This window comes from Strigops habroptila, chromosome 10 (assembly GCF_004027225.2).
Source record: "Strigops habroptila isolate Jane chromosome 10, bStrHab1.2.pri, whole genome shotgun sequence".
NCBI lineage: Eukaryota > Metazoa > Chordata > Aves > Psittaciformes > Psittacidae > Strigops > Strigops habroptila.
In genome coordinates, this window is record NC_046359.1 from 1,965,515 (window position 1) to 1,981,856 (window position 16,342).

A 16,342-nucleotide genomic window follows, 5' to 3' on the forward strand; every position below is an offset into this window, starting at 1 on the left:
AAGAGCCAAAACCAACAGAAATACACAGTAAAACCAAAAAAGGGACCATGTAAATAATAAAGAGAAAAATGTGACAGATAGATGACACACAAACCAAATACAAAAATTATGATCAAGTATTCGCATTGGTTGATGATAAAGACATTTATCAAACACATATGCGGAGTCAAGCTCAGAACTTTGAGCACTCTGAGGGTTTGGCAGCTGAAGTTCAGATGGAATTTAACCCTAAGTATGCTTCCCCCCCCACACACCAAGAAAAAAGCTCTGAAAATGCAGGATTCTCAGAAAAAAATGAATTCAGATTACAGGAGTATTTATTTCTTTAATAAACTAGTCTATCAGTTTAATTTTGTTTGTTGGAACAAACTTACCTGGAATACTTGCTGGAGAAATGGGACCAGATCTCGACTGGTTGCTTCCAACAGGCGAGCCTACAGGGGAAGGCGATGGGCCCCCTGGGATGCCAGAGAGATGTGGAGAAGCATGAGGGGAGAACGGAGACTGTGCAGGGTTGCTCTGCTCCCCTTGGCTGCTTGTAGAGCCTGACGCGCTAACGGCTGAGCTCAGGGTTGCTTCGGTTCCAGTCGGCAAGTCATCAATGGATCCAGATAAATCCTGAGGAAAAAGGAAGAAGAACGTAAGTACTCGTATGAACTAATATAATAGTCGGGCCACAGGACCCGAGAGCTGGCATGGCGACTAGGTCCGTCTGTTTACTTATTGCAGCAGATAACTGAGAGGTTGTCATTAATGTTGGTTCATGTAGTTAAATGATGGCAGAAAATGAGGATTGTATGTACAGTTCTCCAATTATTCTCTAATTCTTTCAAGAAAAGAACAAGCAAGGGCAACAAATGAATTGGAACCAAATTCGCTCAACATTGAATTTAACCTTTTCCATCTGGATTAAGCTTTCAAAATTAATCCCACAAATTCTGCCTGACAATACTAAAACTAATGAAAATGATACATCAGTTTCACTTTCACGCCGTATTTCATTTTGGGGTTTGCTACCGTTAACAATCCCAGCTTATATACTTCACTCTTTAAACCATGACCAAAACGAGAGAAGGGTGTAAAATATGCAGCTCTTCTAACCCTCACATGCAGCCCCTTCATTTTGCAGAACAGACACAAGAAGAGGCTCAGCCCTCAGCAGCAGCTCAGGACCCGCTGGCCACCTACAAGCAAGGAAGGCCTCTTCTCTATTTCCATCAAGCACCAGTACACAACTTACAGTTTCTCTTCCATTTCATTTGAACACACTGCTAAACAGTTGCTCCATTTCAGTTCGTAACTGCTGCATTTTCCATGAGAAACTTCCTTCATAGGTCAAAGCACATCTGAATTTTAACTACAAATTGCTGGGCATACTCCCTAAAGCGGTAACGCAGGAGTTATACTGGTCTTTGGATCTGTGGGAGTACTTTGTTTTTTTAAATCACTGTAAAATCGGACATGAAAAACTGAGAATGCTGTGACAAAGCAAGTGTGTGACCCTTAACCATCAGGGAAATTCCTAAGCGATCACAGAAAAATCTCATACAAACTGAAAAGTCGCAAAGATAGCTGCGCACAAGTTAAGGAGCACATTGCTATTTCTGTCAGTGAATTAAGGCGCAAAGAGGCACAGAGCTACCTCACATATAATAAAGAGGTCATTAAATGACCTTTGAGGTTTCCAATAACTGGGATGACATGGTGTATTACTTTGGTTGGTACTGACTTCACCTGTCGGGCTCACGCTAGCGGTTGCACTGTAGACAACGGTACCTGTCACCCAAGTAGCACAGAAAGAACTGGGCTCTGCCTGAGCAAAGAGCTCAGGAAGCAAAGCCTTACTGCTGCCTAATTTTCATAACAAAAGATAAAGTTCTTTATAGAAGCTACAGAAATTGGACAAAATGCAAAGTGATGTGTTCTGAGTAAGAGTCATGCCTGATGGTGACCACTTCTGTTATGAGGGAAGCTCACAGCCAGTCTCCCCTAAGACAGACAGTCTTCCAAGTCATGGAAAAAGTAGGATTAACAGTTTAAACACCAGTAACACTCATCAGAAAACACCTAGAGCACTACGTGTTATTCCTCCTCCTGCACAAAGGTAGTAATACAATCCACTCAGCTTAGCTCTCCGCAGGACACCTCGCAGACCTTATTTCCAACGAATTTCCACAAATACTTCAAGCACAACTCTCACCACAGGTTAATTTTGCTTTTTCTGACAAGCACATGAAAAGCAACAATTAAGTTTGAAACTTCAGTCCGTGTGGACTCTGCATTCCCTCAGAGTAGAGCTCCAGCTCCTCACAAATGGAAATTTAATTGTGAAATGGGCAATAAACTATCTTCTTTTTCAAAACTATTACCTGTAGAAAGTGTAAACAAGAAATAACACTGCTTGATGGTGTACAGAGCAATGCTGGGGATTTTTCACGGTAGAATGCATTTGGCAAACAGGTAAGCAATTACTGCTTTCCATACATAATATGGTATTCTTCTAAATGGAATCAAACCGCTGCTGTCGTGATGTGCAACAAATCCTGCAGGAAGTGCTGATAAAACAAATGCTGCTCAAAAGCATATATAAATCCCTGAAAACCGAATGTAGCAGAATAGAGCCTATTCTAAAAGAATATAAATTCTGCGTAAAAAAACCAGATAGGCATCCAGCTGAGAGAAGATATAGAAAACACAGGGGTTTACATTTAGAGTAAGAAAGATTTTTAAAGGGTGTGTGGATTAAAGCTTTCATTTGTTTCAGCAAGCCACAAAGTACTTGAAAAACAAACACACCAAAATAATGAGAAGCCATGAAGTGGTTAGCACTATCCATGATGAAATTATCTCTTTTTCAGAGACCAAGGCAAAACCCGACCACTCCCCACAGTATCTCCCCAGCTTGCTGAGCCTGCATGTGGGGAAAAACCTGAGGACAGGAATGAAGTTCACTTCTTCCATCAGATCACATCTGACTTCTACAGCCTCCCGTGGGGATGGAGCGATGGAGAAGTCCCAGGCATTTCCTCGAGTGCCTGCCTTCCAGGGATTTCCTCATCGACCTGATGCAACTCCTTCACAAAGTGGAAGAGGAAAGCTGTTTAAACAGCGAGGCCACGCCACCCTCCCTCAGCGCGTGCAGCGGAAGCAGCCAGGCCGGCCAGGGCACCCGTGGGGCCTTGTGTTCCCCCATGTGTGCACTGCGGTTTCCTCCCCGCGCTGGGGAACTTTGTCATCAACTCATCTGCCGAGGATGCTATGGTAGCATTCATTCATCAGACCCATCAAGACAGCTCATAACGAGGTTGCTGTCAGGACAGCATGAAAGGCTGTAGCCGATCTAGATGCCTGGGCTGTGCTATGCAGCCTTTACCTTGTGTAACAGTGGGCTAAAATGAGAACTATCAGCCCTTCTGCGCAGCGTGGTTTGCAGATCATTACTTTGTATTTTTCTGTTAACACGTGCTTTGTGGCCTTACTAGTCCTCTAAGGTAGAAATCCTGAGTAGGCAAGCAACTGGGAAACTTCCAGCATACAAAGGCTTTAGAAAGACCTCTGTTATTCACAAAAGCTAATTGGGAAATTACAGAGGAGAAGAAAGACTTTATGTGAAGCACCCGGACAGAAAGAGTAGAAGTCGACTTACTGTTCTCCTATTATCAGTATTTTAATGCTTGCTTTTACCTCGGTTCAACAGAACAGTAATGAAGTCATGCGCAATGTCCACATCACAAACATTTATTTATGTATAAAATACTGTACACATACACAATTATATACCTAAATTACGTGGATATTCTTGCATTTACTTAGCATATCCATATGTAAAGCTATTAAAAAGCCTACTAATAAGAGAAATTCACAGTGGTTTAAGCAGATAGCCTAGTTAACAAAGAAGCTCTGTAACTAATACTCCTCTAGAGGACAATTTAGTCAGCAGGGCACCAACTCTATTCTTCTTTTATAAGTACTATCAGATCTATGATGCCTGTAAAGAACAGAGAGACCTTACTTACTGCATCTCATTCAAACCAAGGCACCTTCAAGCTACAGTGCTTCCATTTATCTTGTTGGAAAGTTGGCAGGTTAGGTAATTGCTGGGATTCTTTTAAGGGGCTGAAGTCCCCGTACCCTAAGGCATGCCTTAAATTTTGCCTCTTTTCAGAGGCTTTTTCTGGAAAGTACTCTTTTCTTCCGCTAAAACGTAGCAAGTCTGGAATTACCAGAAATGTCTTGTTTCTAGAGTAATTTTATTATTCTTGCCTATGGTATTGGTACGACTATACTTTCAAAGTGGCACCAAATCTAGGAAAAAAATGGAAGTAGTATTTTTCCCCTGTCACAAATTCATATTACAGTTTTGTATTCTCTATGTCAGCTTTACATCCTGTATTATTCAGGACATCCCAGCCAGCTTTCAAAGTTCATTTCTAGATAATACCTTGATTACAAACTGAAATGTCCCCGCACAGGATTTATCTCTTTTAGCAAAGTGTTTTATCTCTGACTATCTTCACTTCTAGCCTCACCTTCCACCCATGCACAACCTTTATTCTTGTCCCTCTGACAAGTACAAGAGCTAAAATGAACAGGATCACATTGTGCTTGGGATTATAATGTTATGCCTTCCTGGTGGTACGATCTTATCAGACTGACAGGAGAGACGCTCTTGAAACAGCACACCAATTTACTATTGCAATGCAGCCAGCAAGGGGCAGAAAGAAGCAAACTGCTTACGTAGAGCCAGGAAACCCAAAGTTACTTATAAAGACAGCGCAACGAAAAAAAACCCAAACACCCATATATAATATAATAATGTAAACTTACTCAAGGAATACACCCAGATCCAACAAACAGCCAAAAAGGAGACTACAGTAACTCTGTAACACCACCACAATTTTACACCCAGAATGTGACAGGATTAAAGCATTCACCACGGAGCAAAAATTTACACCGTAAACACTTGGCACAGTTGCTGGTTTTGCTCAGGTGTGTCCCAGCAGACACAAACCAAGGTTTTACTAAAGGGATCCCTTGCTAAATACCTACAGTTGAAAAATGATGATCACCTTCTCTGAAATCAGTAAAAATAGAAAGCTAACTGAGCTCCTGCATCGCTAAATTACACCCTAAGTTCACTGATGGGTTACTGCACTTTGGGGCTCTCTCGCAGGGATTGTGCAGAGCATATACAACCTGGGATTTATTTCAACTTTCCAACTATTGCCTATTGGCTCCTTTATGCTCAGGGACTAGAAGAAAAGCAGAGGTATTCCGCAGATATTAAAATTAAAGACACAGAAAATCTCCCAGTCTCCAAGAAACTAAAACCACCAGACTACTCCATCCGTTTTGCTAGCACGAATCCCAGCGCTATGTGTAGGGAACTGCAGCAACCGACTGGCTGCAGGATCAAAGCCCTGCTCACTCCATTCAGGCCTTCCTGCAGTATTTTTATTAGGATGGAGGATGGTGCTGCTCAAAAGACAGGATCGTGCATGAAATATCCATCTCCTTAACATGAATGACCGTTTTAGAAGCAGAATTATATATACATGCAAATATACTTTACATGTAAGTATGTAAATATATATTCAAGCAGACATACACTCTGCTATTGTTTTGGAGCCATGGGGGATTATGAACAATATGCTCTGTAATTGAGATTAACTTTGAACAAATGATTTGGCTGACAAACACACATACGCACACAAAGGGAAAACCCACAATAGCTCTGTTCAAATTTCAAGATATTTGTAAGACCTCTTTTCATCACAAAGCAGCCTATAATAGCATGTTTCAAGAAGTCTTCCAAAGGCCCTGCTGGTCACATTGTCGAGGCAGCGAGCGAGCTAACAGCCTCCCATCGCCTGTGCAACTGGAAAAAAACATGGGCACAGCAATGACGGCGGCCACAGGGAAAACCCTTTCATTTTGTAAGGCTGCTACCCCCTACATGGGTGCCTTCCTTCCATGCCAGCTACGTTGCGGCCCTCACTAAGCACACAAACATGCCTAATGCACATCCTTAAAAAATTATTCTTTAACAGGAGACTGCAAAGCTGCTGTTACATTTTTGCCAAAGTGCCCTTAGTGCAAAGAATTTGGGGACAGAAAACAAGGTTCATTCTCAGAATCTGGTTGATTCGAGGTTTGGAGAAGGATTAGCAGAGAAAATTACTTCCATTTCAAATGCCTCTTTGAGGAAAAAGCTCCATTTTTATTGACAGGCACAACTTCAGCTCAGAATGTGCCAAAAACTTACTTGCAAGACAAGCCTAAACTTTGACAATATAGTTGGGCAGAGGCACTTTTTAGTTATTCATGGGACTTGTTGGTCTTATTTTATTCCACTTCACTAGATGTTTTAATGCTTTTAACTTTAACCTCTATGTGCTGAACTATTCATGCAATACTCTAGATGAAGGAATTTCTAAGTATATGATAAAACCACTAGCTTCTTGCACTAAATTTAGTGACAAAGCACCACTTGCTGGGGAAACACGTTCCCTTCATTCTGCAGACCTCACATGCTTCCCAAAATAACTCAGTTAAACTGTGTTGCAAGGACTCCAATCAGTGTCAAATACTTCCTCTGAGAAGTTACACAAGGAAGTCCCTGTGTATCCAGAATCTTTTCCCTGGAAGCCTTATATTCACTCAGGCAACTGAGAAAAAGCGTAAGCAAGCAATGCAGTGCCAGTGCTCTGCCTGACAACTTTTCGACCTATCCTGGATCCTGGAATTACACTGGTCTTCCAGAAATCATCTACAAAAACCCAACTTTGAAAAACAGATTCAAGTCACAGTAATTGCTAAGCAAATGACTGTTTTGGACAGTTCTTACTTGTAATTTGGATACAAAATTCATTCCCAGTCTTAAAAAATGCCAGGAATGCCAGCGGCCTTCCCGGCTGCCTAGGCAGGACTGCCACCCTAGCAATAAATGTGGTTTTGTTCTGCTGAATACGGCATCTCACCGCAGCCTTCAGTTCCCAGTTCATTTAAAGAAAGAGTAATTCCTTAATACATTTGTTTAACAAGCAAAGGATCTGTGTTTGTAAAACAACCTGAACTAAAAATTATTGACCTGTGGATACAGGTGTCCAAGAACAAACCACGATATGTGTGTATCTGTTAACACACAGGATGAGAAAAAGTTGCTAAGATGGATACGGTCACACTTCTGTACCTAAACTGATCCATGATGGGACCTTATTTGCTTGTCCAGTTGAGAGCTCTACAGCAAAACCAACTTAGTGCCATCAGAAACTCAAAACTGATCCCGCAGCTTCAAGGCCCCAGAGGAAAGCCCAGACCTCCCTGCCCATGTGCAGTGCCACTCATCACGGGGTCTGCAGCTCCTGGCAGTTAATGGGAAGGGGGCTCCCGAGGTCTCCAGCTGCATCAAGAAATCTCTTAGGGCATAACAAAAAGTCACTGGTTTACAAACATCGACTCTGGTATATGAAGCGATAAATACTAATGACCCATGCGCTATTCAAAGCAAATTGACAAAGTCTAACAAGGACTGTAAACAGGTAAGACACACATCTTGTCTGAAAACAATACTCTTTTATATTGAAAATAAACAGTAAACCTCCAGAACAGAAAAACAATAACACAGCATCTCTCAAGATCGGAACTTCACCGTTTATCTCTGAAGCAGAATGCTTAGCACATAGAATTTCTGGAAATAAAACTTCAACCCAAAAAGCCGTGAACCCTTAGGAGCCATTTGTTTCTTCAGTAGTGTAGCAAAGAAAAATTCTCAGTCAACAACTCTTGTAGCTACAGCATCAGCTATTTATTATCAATAAATCATCAACACGTCAACCAACCAAGCCAATGAAAACCACAACAAATTTACCCTATGAAGAAGAAAAGTTGTGATTGCGTAACAGCAACCTAACAAAATTTCGTTGCACTCGTAACACTTCCCATCCATAGTTTCCTCAGTGCCACTCTTAACCATCCCCAAACATGAAATGTTCAGGATTTTTCATATAAAGAACAATGAGGTGAGACATAACAACTTCCTTCTTGAGAGTCTCTTTGGATTGCAACCATTTTCTAGATCACGTAGCCTACAGCTACCTCCCCAGGGAGAAGACAGGCTGAACTGACAGGATAGAACAGAGAGGAAGCTGACCGAATGAGGGAAAACGCGCACTGATCCAGAAACTTTCAAGCTCTCTGGGCTTGTTATTTTGGGGATTGCTATCCTCCTCCCTCTCTGCAGCAAGCTCAGACTTTGAAGGGCCACTGGGCAACTCCCCTGCTTGCCAGCCCAGCCTTATTTCCTCGCTGTGCTTCTGGCCATGTCGAACCCAGCATCACCAAGCATGAGGAAAATACCAGCTCCTGCTGTTCTCCCTCCCACTACCTGCTTGTTCTACTTTCACAGCTAATGTAGAAAGAAATCCAACCAAGCAAGGAAGGAGTACTGAATCACACGACAGACAAAACATGGATTTGAACAAAGCATATGAGAAAGAATAAGACATCACGAAAAGAACATATGGGCAACAGATCTGAAAGACACCTAAAATTTTAGCAGGAGCAGCAGCAATATGCATTAGAAATTACTGATTAGTCCCTTTATTCTGTTTGATCTGGCTACCACACTTTTGGAAACTTGCAGCACGTGTAGTCAGACACAGTCCACCCATCCATTAAAAAACCTGAGATTTTGCAGGTGTGGCTCAAGCAAAAAGGAGCAAACACCACTTCAGAATACTGTAACATGGAATGTGGTAAAACTCACACCATGTCTATCCCGCAGGACGCCCACATGTGATTGCAAGGCAGAGATTCTCAATAGGTCTATGCAAGGTAGCTCACATAGGAGAAAATCTTTAAACACAACCACACAACCTACCACAGCTTAATGTACCCCGCTGTTTAGTACTACAGACATACCCTGAGTCATAACACACCTATTGTGCAACTATTAATTAACATCTTTCCACATGTGCTTTTCAGACTCTCCCACACTGTATTCACAAGGCATTAGCCACGACGTTAAAAAATTTGGACCTACAATACCATACGTGTTGTAGACTGCAGTTGAAAGAACAGAATAAATGTTGGTCCAACAATCAATTGCCCACTGATCACTGAACGCAGATCTTTTCCTCCCACAGTAAATTAACCAACTTGGTAATGTGAGCTGTTCCAGCTTCCCAAGGCTACCAATGTGTGGACCACAATAACTTAAACAACTGCTGAACCTATACACCTGTACGCCCAAGGTTTAAAAGCTCTTGATCTACAGCACTTGCCTTTTTTTAATTCTTTTTGGCATGTTAATATCCTTTGCAGAGTTATGGTTTGAGAAAAAGGATGTCCCAGCAGGTTACCGTGGGAATAAGGATCTACAAAATACAGTTTTTCATTAGCTCAGGGCTTGTGCATGCATCATACTGCGTCTCTTTCTTCTCTCTCCCACAACACCCTGTAACCAAATACCACAACTCAATGAGATGGTAAATAAGCCACAGACACATCTTAAACTTCAAAAACACAGGTGCTCCCATAACTTTCCATCTCTTCCCCTTGAATCAGAAGCTGAAAGGAACAGAAAAATGTATACACGAAAAGGAGTGATGTTAGAAAGGCTTCCTTTTAAAGGAACAGAGTAAGGCGACTTGCCTCAAAGAATAGTATTCATTAATTAGTTCTTATTTAACAGAACTTGGACAAACTGCATATGCAGTGTTATGCTTGGGTATCAGACAGAAATGGGTGTCATGCTTACTGCAGTAAATTCAGCTTACTTTGCCACTCCAGACTCATTCTCTCAGCATCACACAAGAATCTCCCATCCTCCTCCCTCTCTTGTTTCCCTTTCCTTTGTCTTAACCCAACACAACCCCACTGGCATGTAGTTTGCCAACCAGTAAAGCACAAATGGGGCTATGATGGCTCTGTTTTGCTCCACATCCCCCACCATGCACACAAACTGCTTGCTCCTTTCTGAGGTTTATGGGCCACAGCAGCAAAACCAAACGATTATGCTTCAAGAGCTGTTCACTCAACCCCTCCCACCTCTTCATTTTCCAGTAACCTGGGAAAAGGTTGGGAAATCCAAGATGGTAATAAAGCAGAAACCAAACTTTCAGACGCTTTCTCACACATGCCAGCTAGAACCAGACTCCCTCCTCACCTGAAGTCCTGGAATTCACATCTCACAGTAATTCACTGCTGCTTGGGCACACTATTGTGTAAAATAATTGAGCAGCAAGGGAACGCGATATTTTGACATGATAAGGCTTTAACAGACTTGTGTTTCAGAAACCTCTATATAAATTTCAAAAGCCTTCTGAAACCCTAGGAAAGTGTCTTAGCCTCGGATGCCTTTTGAAATAAATAATGTCTTGATTACCCTAGTAAGAGGGATAACTTGTAGTGCTCCAATTAAGCTTTAAGAAATGCCAATACCTTCCACTGTCTACTGCTGAACATGCTGTCCCAGCCACGGCTTACGAACTGCTTTTGGGGTGGGAACAGATATCTTGAAGCTAAGATGACTACATGGATATCCTGATCATTGAGTGCATTAAGCTGATCTTTAATCCAACGGGTTCATAATTTTAGGTGCACTCTTGAAATCCAACAAATGAGGAGAAATGTGGAAGAGTCGCTACAGAAGTGCTAAACCACAGACTATGCAACCTACAGAAAAAGCAATACACCAGTTATTACTGTCCTTTAACATATCATGGAAAGGAAATATTTCCATGATGAATTGCGAAAGCCAGCTTCTTCTGAGTTTTTGAGTGCCTGAGCATGCTTCAAAGTTGCAGCTTTTTCTTATCATAGAGAAGACAGGGAGTACTGAGATCTTTTAGATAAAGCTTTCAGCAGGTTGTTCCCAAAAAAATTTTCCTTGGCTTGAAGGGAGGAGGTTGGTATCACACAGAACTACCAATTCAGTGTGATGCTAGTAAAAATGCTCTGAAAAAATACCAAGAGAGCAGCAGGGGTACGATGATCAGCGTATGACAATCGTGATTCGCAAAAATGAGGCTGCAGCTCCACGCACCGCAATGGGTGGACACTTGGTGGAGCCTTACCGAGCGGGGTGCTCCCATCTGCCCTCTTCTGCAACGGTGCTCTACCCAGCCCTTCACCCGAGGTGCCAACGGTCCTTCCCCATCACCTGCCAGGCTGTGTCCCTGCATTTGGAAGCCACTCGTATGAAATATTTGTAAAGAGAATAAAAAGGAACTTTTTTCCCCCACTGATTTCTATTCTAGTTGCACGACATTTTGAGCGTGCTCATACATGGTGTGAAAAAACATGTTGGGTAATGTGACAGAGCTGGAAAAAACAGGCTTCAGCCAGAAGCTTCTCTATGATTCTATGAAAGAGGGTCTGCCAGGACCTTGTAAGGCATCCTTTGCCTTACATCTTGTAAGGCATCCTGGCAAAGTGATCCTTTGCCCTCCTCTCCTGTTGCTGCTGTTCCCCCACGGAAAACCCATGTCATACACATCAGCTGAGGAACTGCAGCACTTGTCAATGGCTGCATCCTAGTCCTTGCAAGATGAAGCCAAAAGAAACTTCAGCCCTGACAGACCTTCAGGTGCAACCCTATCTATTGCTGATTCTCCATCCTCTAAATCTGAGCTATGTAATGCAGCTTAGGGAGCAGGGCCGAGAGATCTTCTGGGGAACGCGTGTGACAGGAAGATGGGAAAACAGCGAGCTGAATCGAGACACAGTTTATAAGCACTACAGCTCAAAAATAATGTGGTTCTTATCCTGATGAAAGTTTTCTGTGTGGCTTGTAAGGTCATTGCTGCTTTGCTGCAGTGGTGCCTGAGCATTTGTCCCAGTACCCTGTTAGCAGTCTTTACGCTGAAGACTACAAATAGGGGCAGCATTTATACACTGCTTCCTTTTAGAAAAGCCCTACGTATCTCACAACTTCTAAGATCTACCTGATGGAACTACCAAACCAAAGCTCATTTCATCCTTTGAGTTATTCATTAGACAGACCACCAAAAAAGAGGGGAAAAAACCAAATCAGTAAGTTGGGATCTTCACAAAGTCCCAAAATACTTCTGAAGGGTGCTTGTCAGAACAAACAAATGTACCAGAGGAACAGACAGCCTTATGAATCTAGTAAAGGAATAAATGAAGGGAAAACATATGAAAATTTCAACAACCATGCCAATCTGTTGCAAGCTGTACCCGTGCCAGTGAGCGGCCTCGGGGCGCTGTAGGATTCCTCAGTGCAGTGCCAAGCTCCAGCAATATTGTTATGGTTAGAGAGGAATTTCTCACAAGAGCTAACAAAGGCAGAAGGTCATAAATAAACACAGCAGGATCGCCTTGTCAGTTCTCATTATTAGCGCTGCAGGCACTTGCTTTTCTATGGGCTGCTCGCAGGTTCATTTAAGTGTAAGAGCTCCTCCTCAGAATTTCGCATGCTCATAAATAAAGACAACATTTCTTAAGGAAGAAAGGCACACCTAAGTTATTTTTTATTATTACTTTTTACGCACACAGGGGCATACGTGCGTAAGCTGCTTGTACTTTCTGCAGCTGCCCTGTCCACACGTACTCACGTGAGCTTCCAGCACTCACCAAAAGCTTACATGCAGCTAACCCAGAGCTGCAGCATCTTTCACTGACCTCCAGTACACCGTTCTGGCCTCGCTCAGACTGTGGCCACAATGAACGAGGAAAGCCTTCCTACTGTAATAATGGTCACCGGAATTACAGCTGGGCAGGAAATGAGGCTGAGCAACTAAACCGATCCTGACGCGCGTTATGCAACTAGGAAAGCACAGCTGTGTGATCATTACTGCAATTATAAAATGACATTTAGTGTTAACTTTCTTTTCTTACTGGATTTTGAAACAGGGAGTGGGCAGTACCCATAACTCCAGGAGCACAAATGTGCAAAGAAAGGAGCGAAAAGTTCTTAAGACCAAAAGTGCTGGTCCTTCATCTCCTGTCAGAAGTTAAGAAACAGCCAACTGAAAACACCTCACTTCTCTCACACAAATAACTACCTATCTATCCATATTCATACCTATATGAGTGAAAAGTAAGCTGTGCAAAACCAGACACATACTAAATGCTGATTTCAAGTTGCATATATAGTGCTTTTCAGGATATTAGGCAAAATTTAGAGATCAGCAACGCTACCTCCAGAATAGTTTTAATTTCTATTTATTACACTGGAATAAAAAAATTTAAAGATGTGAAGAAAGCTCAAAGGTCACAACCTCGGAAACACCACCCTTAAATCAGAAGAAAGTAAAACAGCATGCCTCTATATGAACAGGGGACAACTGGGGATGCCCGGTAGCAGGAAGAACACTGCTCGGTCACCACTCCTTCCAACATGAGAGAGGTAGTAGAGAACATTATTACTCACCTGTCAAAAAACACCCCAAACATGGCTCCTTCCGGTGAACTGTACTGAACAGTTATGTGCTGGTTCATTAAACAGTTGTGTCTACCTTTCTAATGGGCTAAAATATGACCAATGTTATTGCTACTATAATCCGTCCTATCTCAAATTCTCACCTTTTAAAGCAAATTGCCCTGACAAGCAAAAGCCCTGGTGCCTTGTGTGCTTTCTGTAAGAAGCTGGGGAAAATCACTTTCCTTCCAGCTTGCTTCCCACCCAATCACCTCCTATCAAAGGAAGTCAGGTTGTTAGTCCTGATGCGCTACAGCGGCAAAGCCACGTTCAAAGAACTGTTTCTCTCAGCCATGCAGCCCTTCATTACACACCATTCATCATTATCAACATCAGGAGTCGCTGGATCAGCCCTCGTGAATGAAAACTCTCCCTATTTAACTTTTAGGGGCTGCCAGCTTGCTCCCTTTTGCCTCTGTGCTCAGGCAGGGTTTGCACTTTGGGCAACAGGCTGCCCGCCATGCTGTGGGCACCTTCGTCACACAGGCCACCCTGACATGGGGACAACAGCCTCTCCCTTCAGCCAGCTGCAACGCACAGAGCAATGTTCCAAATTGCTGACCCTATTAAGCTGGCTTCTACTAAACACAACACTGAAGGTGCTGGGAAACCCGCTTTCTGCCTGCACACCAGCAACGGCGTGTTGCTGGGCTCCAGCCTGCTCGAGAGGAAAGACCTGCTAGAAAACGAAGGAGCTGGAGTAAAGGATAATAGTTTCCAGCTGGTCAGTTCCTCAGTCTCCCTCAACCAGCAGGCAAGGTGCCGCTAGGGGACAGGGCGGGCTGTAATCCCCTCTGCAAGCACAGAAATGGAGATGCTTTTCTATTTCTGGCCTCTTCCCTGTGCTGAATTTCCCTGACTCCCCACCATCTTGATTTGGGCCTCCAGCTTCTGCATGGTGGCGCCATCTTGGCTGGTGGCTCCTCCACCAACCTTCACTTCACCGCATACCTGCATTTCCAGTTGTGGGGCAGGACGCCCGCTGTGGGGAGAGAGCTCAGCATAGGGGGCCCGAGAGCCCCACTGGCTGAGGAGCAGGGTGTCTGCTCTGCACTGCCAGAGTGCTCAGGGCTGCGCTGCCTCAAAAGACATCATGCCCACGGCAGGCAGCATGCAAACCCACCGGACACCCCGCAGAAAGCGAATTTTTCTCTGATCAAATACAATCTCTCTCTTACTCACTCGATTTTGCTCTTTCCCTTCTTACTGATAAATCATAAGTACAAGAACCCTCCAGAAAACGAATGGGTAAACTAAGGGGGGTGTGTGTGTCCCATAATAGACTATATTCAAAGGATAAACACACGGAAATTAACATTTTTGTTCTCCTTACCCACAGAGTAAGACGTAAGAGAACCGAACTGGGAAGACAGCCCACTTTGTGAATCACAGGCCACTGAAGCAGGCCATCTGCGATCTAGCGCAGCTCTCCTCACGGTCTGTCCCTCCGCGGCTGGAGACGGAGCACAGCTTCACGTTGACTTCTGCCATGTCTTCTTGACTTGTGCATCCCAAGTATGGGAGTTTCGGAGGCAGGATACCCCAGTCAAAGTAGTACTTGTGGATTTTTTCCTCAGTTTTTTTTTCTTATTAATATTTTTAAGACATTTATCTATCAGACACATTGCAATTAATTTATCTTCCCTGATCAAAACACATTTACTTCTGTGGAAACACTCCTCTGCCACCGATTTCAAAAGGAGAGCCGGGTTTCAACCCACTCGCTCAAACATGCATTTGTGTTAATTCTTGCATCTTGTTAATTATTTCAGAAATGGAGAAACACAAGTCAGACTTAGACCTACTAACTGCTGTGAGCTATGAACAGCATTAGAGCCTAGAAGGATGTTTCTAAGGGGTCTTTGCGGCACACTGAAAATACTTTCAGGTTTCAGAGACACTTTTCCCTCCCCCCCTTCTTTTCTTTAGTACAAAACAAATGGTTTTTGTTCTTCAGTGTTTGTGGTCATATTTCAGCAGCATGATACCCGTGGCTTTTTGGCATTTTTGATATCTTAAGTTTATTTTACACAGTTACACATGTGGGGCTACATAAAACATTATAAAAATGTTTCGAGGACTACAGATTTCTAAATTAAATACTTTCCCATACGCAGCAGTATACATTTCATTGCCACAGATGCACTAGTGTGGAGTTTTTCCTCTAGGAACAGGAAATATTTATTTTGTAGAGTCTGAAAAAGGTCATTTTACATTTTTTAAGAGTGTGAAAAAATTACGCAAAGAACAGTTGAGGAAGGGAAAAAGAGCAGGAGGCATATTTCTCATAAGAATTATGGAGGTATTTTCTTGTTACAAAATATCATTTGTTATTTTTCAATCAAAGAAAACTGCAAGGGAAGACTAAAAAGGTTGAACCAACTACTCTCAAAAAATTATGAATGTGCCAAAAAAATCACAAATAGCACATTAATGTCAGAGTGTTGGCTCCCACTGACTTCTCAGGATTTTAATTTTGCTTTTTAAAGGCAGAAAAGAGGAGAGAAGCAGAGAAGGCATCATTAGACTAAATCCAGCCTGCCTAGCCTTAATTTCTTAAGCTAAAACCACCAAACTGAGTCCATGATCTATATCCGTTTGTACCTGACCACTTCAGCCGTCCCTGACACTTGACCTGCTTCCGAAAAAGCAAGAAGTCCAATTTAAGTTGGCGGTCCTATGGGGAGGTAATGGTTTGACCCTTGTCCCTTCCACCGCAACTGTTCCAATTCTCTAATGATTTCCCTGCAGGGTTCATTTACCAGTTCTGGGTCAAAGACCAGCTCATCCACGAAGACAAGGGGCAGCACAAGCGCTGCATGATGGATTTGAAAATAAGTGCATCGTAAAGGAAACCTCCATCAATTAGGGGTGGCCTTTGAATTCAAAACAAAAGGA

At 42.9% G+C, this 16,342-nt stretch overlaps 1 protein-coding gene across 7 annotated transcripts in view; it reads right to left on the minus strand.

Moving 5' to 3' along the window:
- Positions 1–16,342, minus strand: part of ARID1B (AT-rich interaction domain 1B) — a 330,667-nt gene that overhangs the window by 100,209 nt on the left and 214,116 nt on the right. For all 7 annotated transcript variants that reach the window (XM_030499916.1, XM_030499913.1, XM_030499915.1 and 4 more), the window contains one exon: positions 375–618. In XM_030499916.1, coding sequence (XP_030355776.1) covers positions 375–618 — 244 coding nt within the window. The remainder of the gene's footprint in view (positions 1–374; positions 619–16,342) is intronic.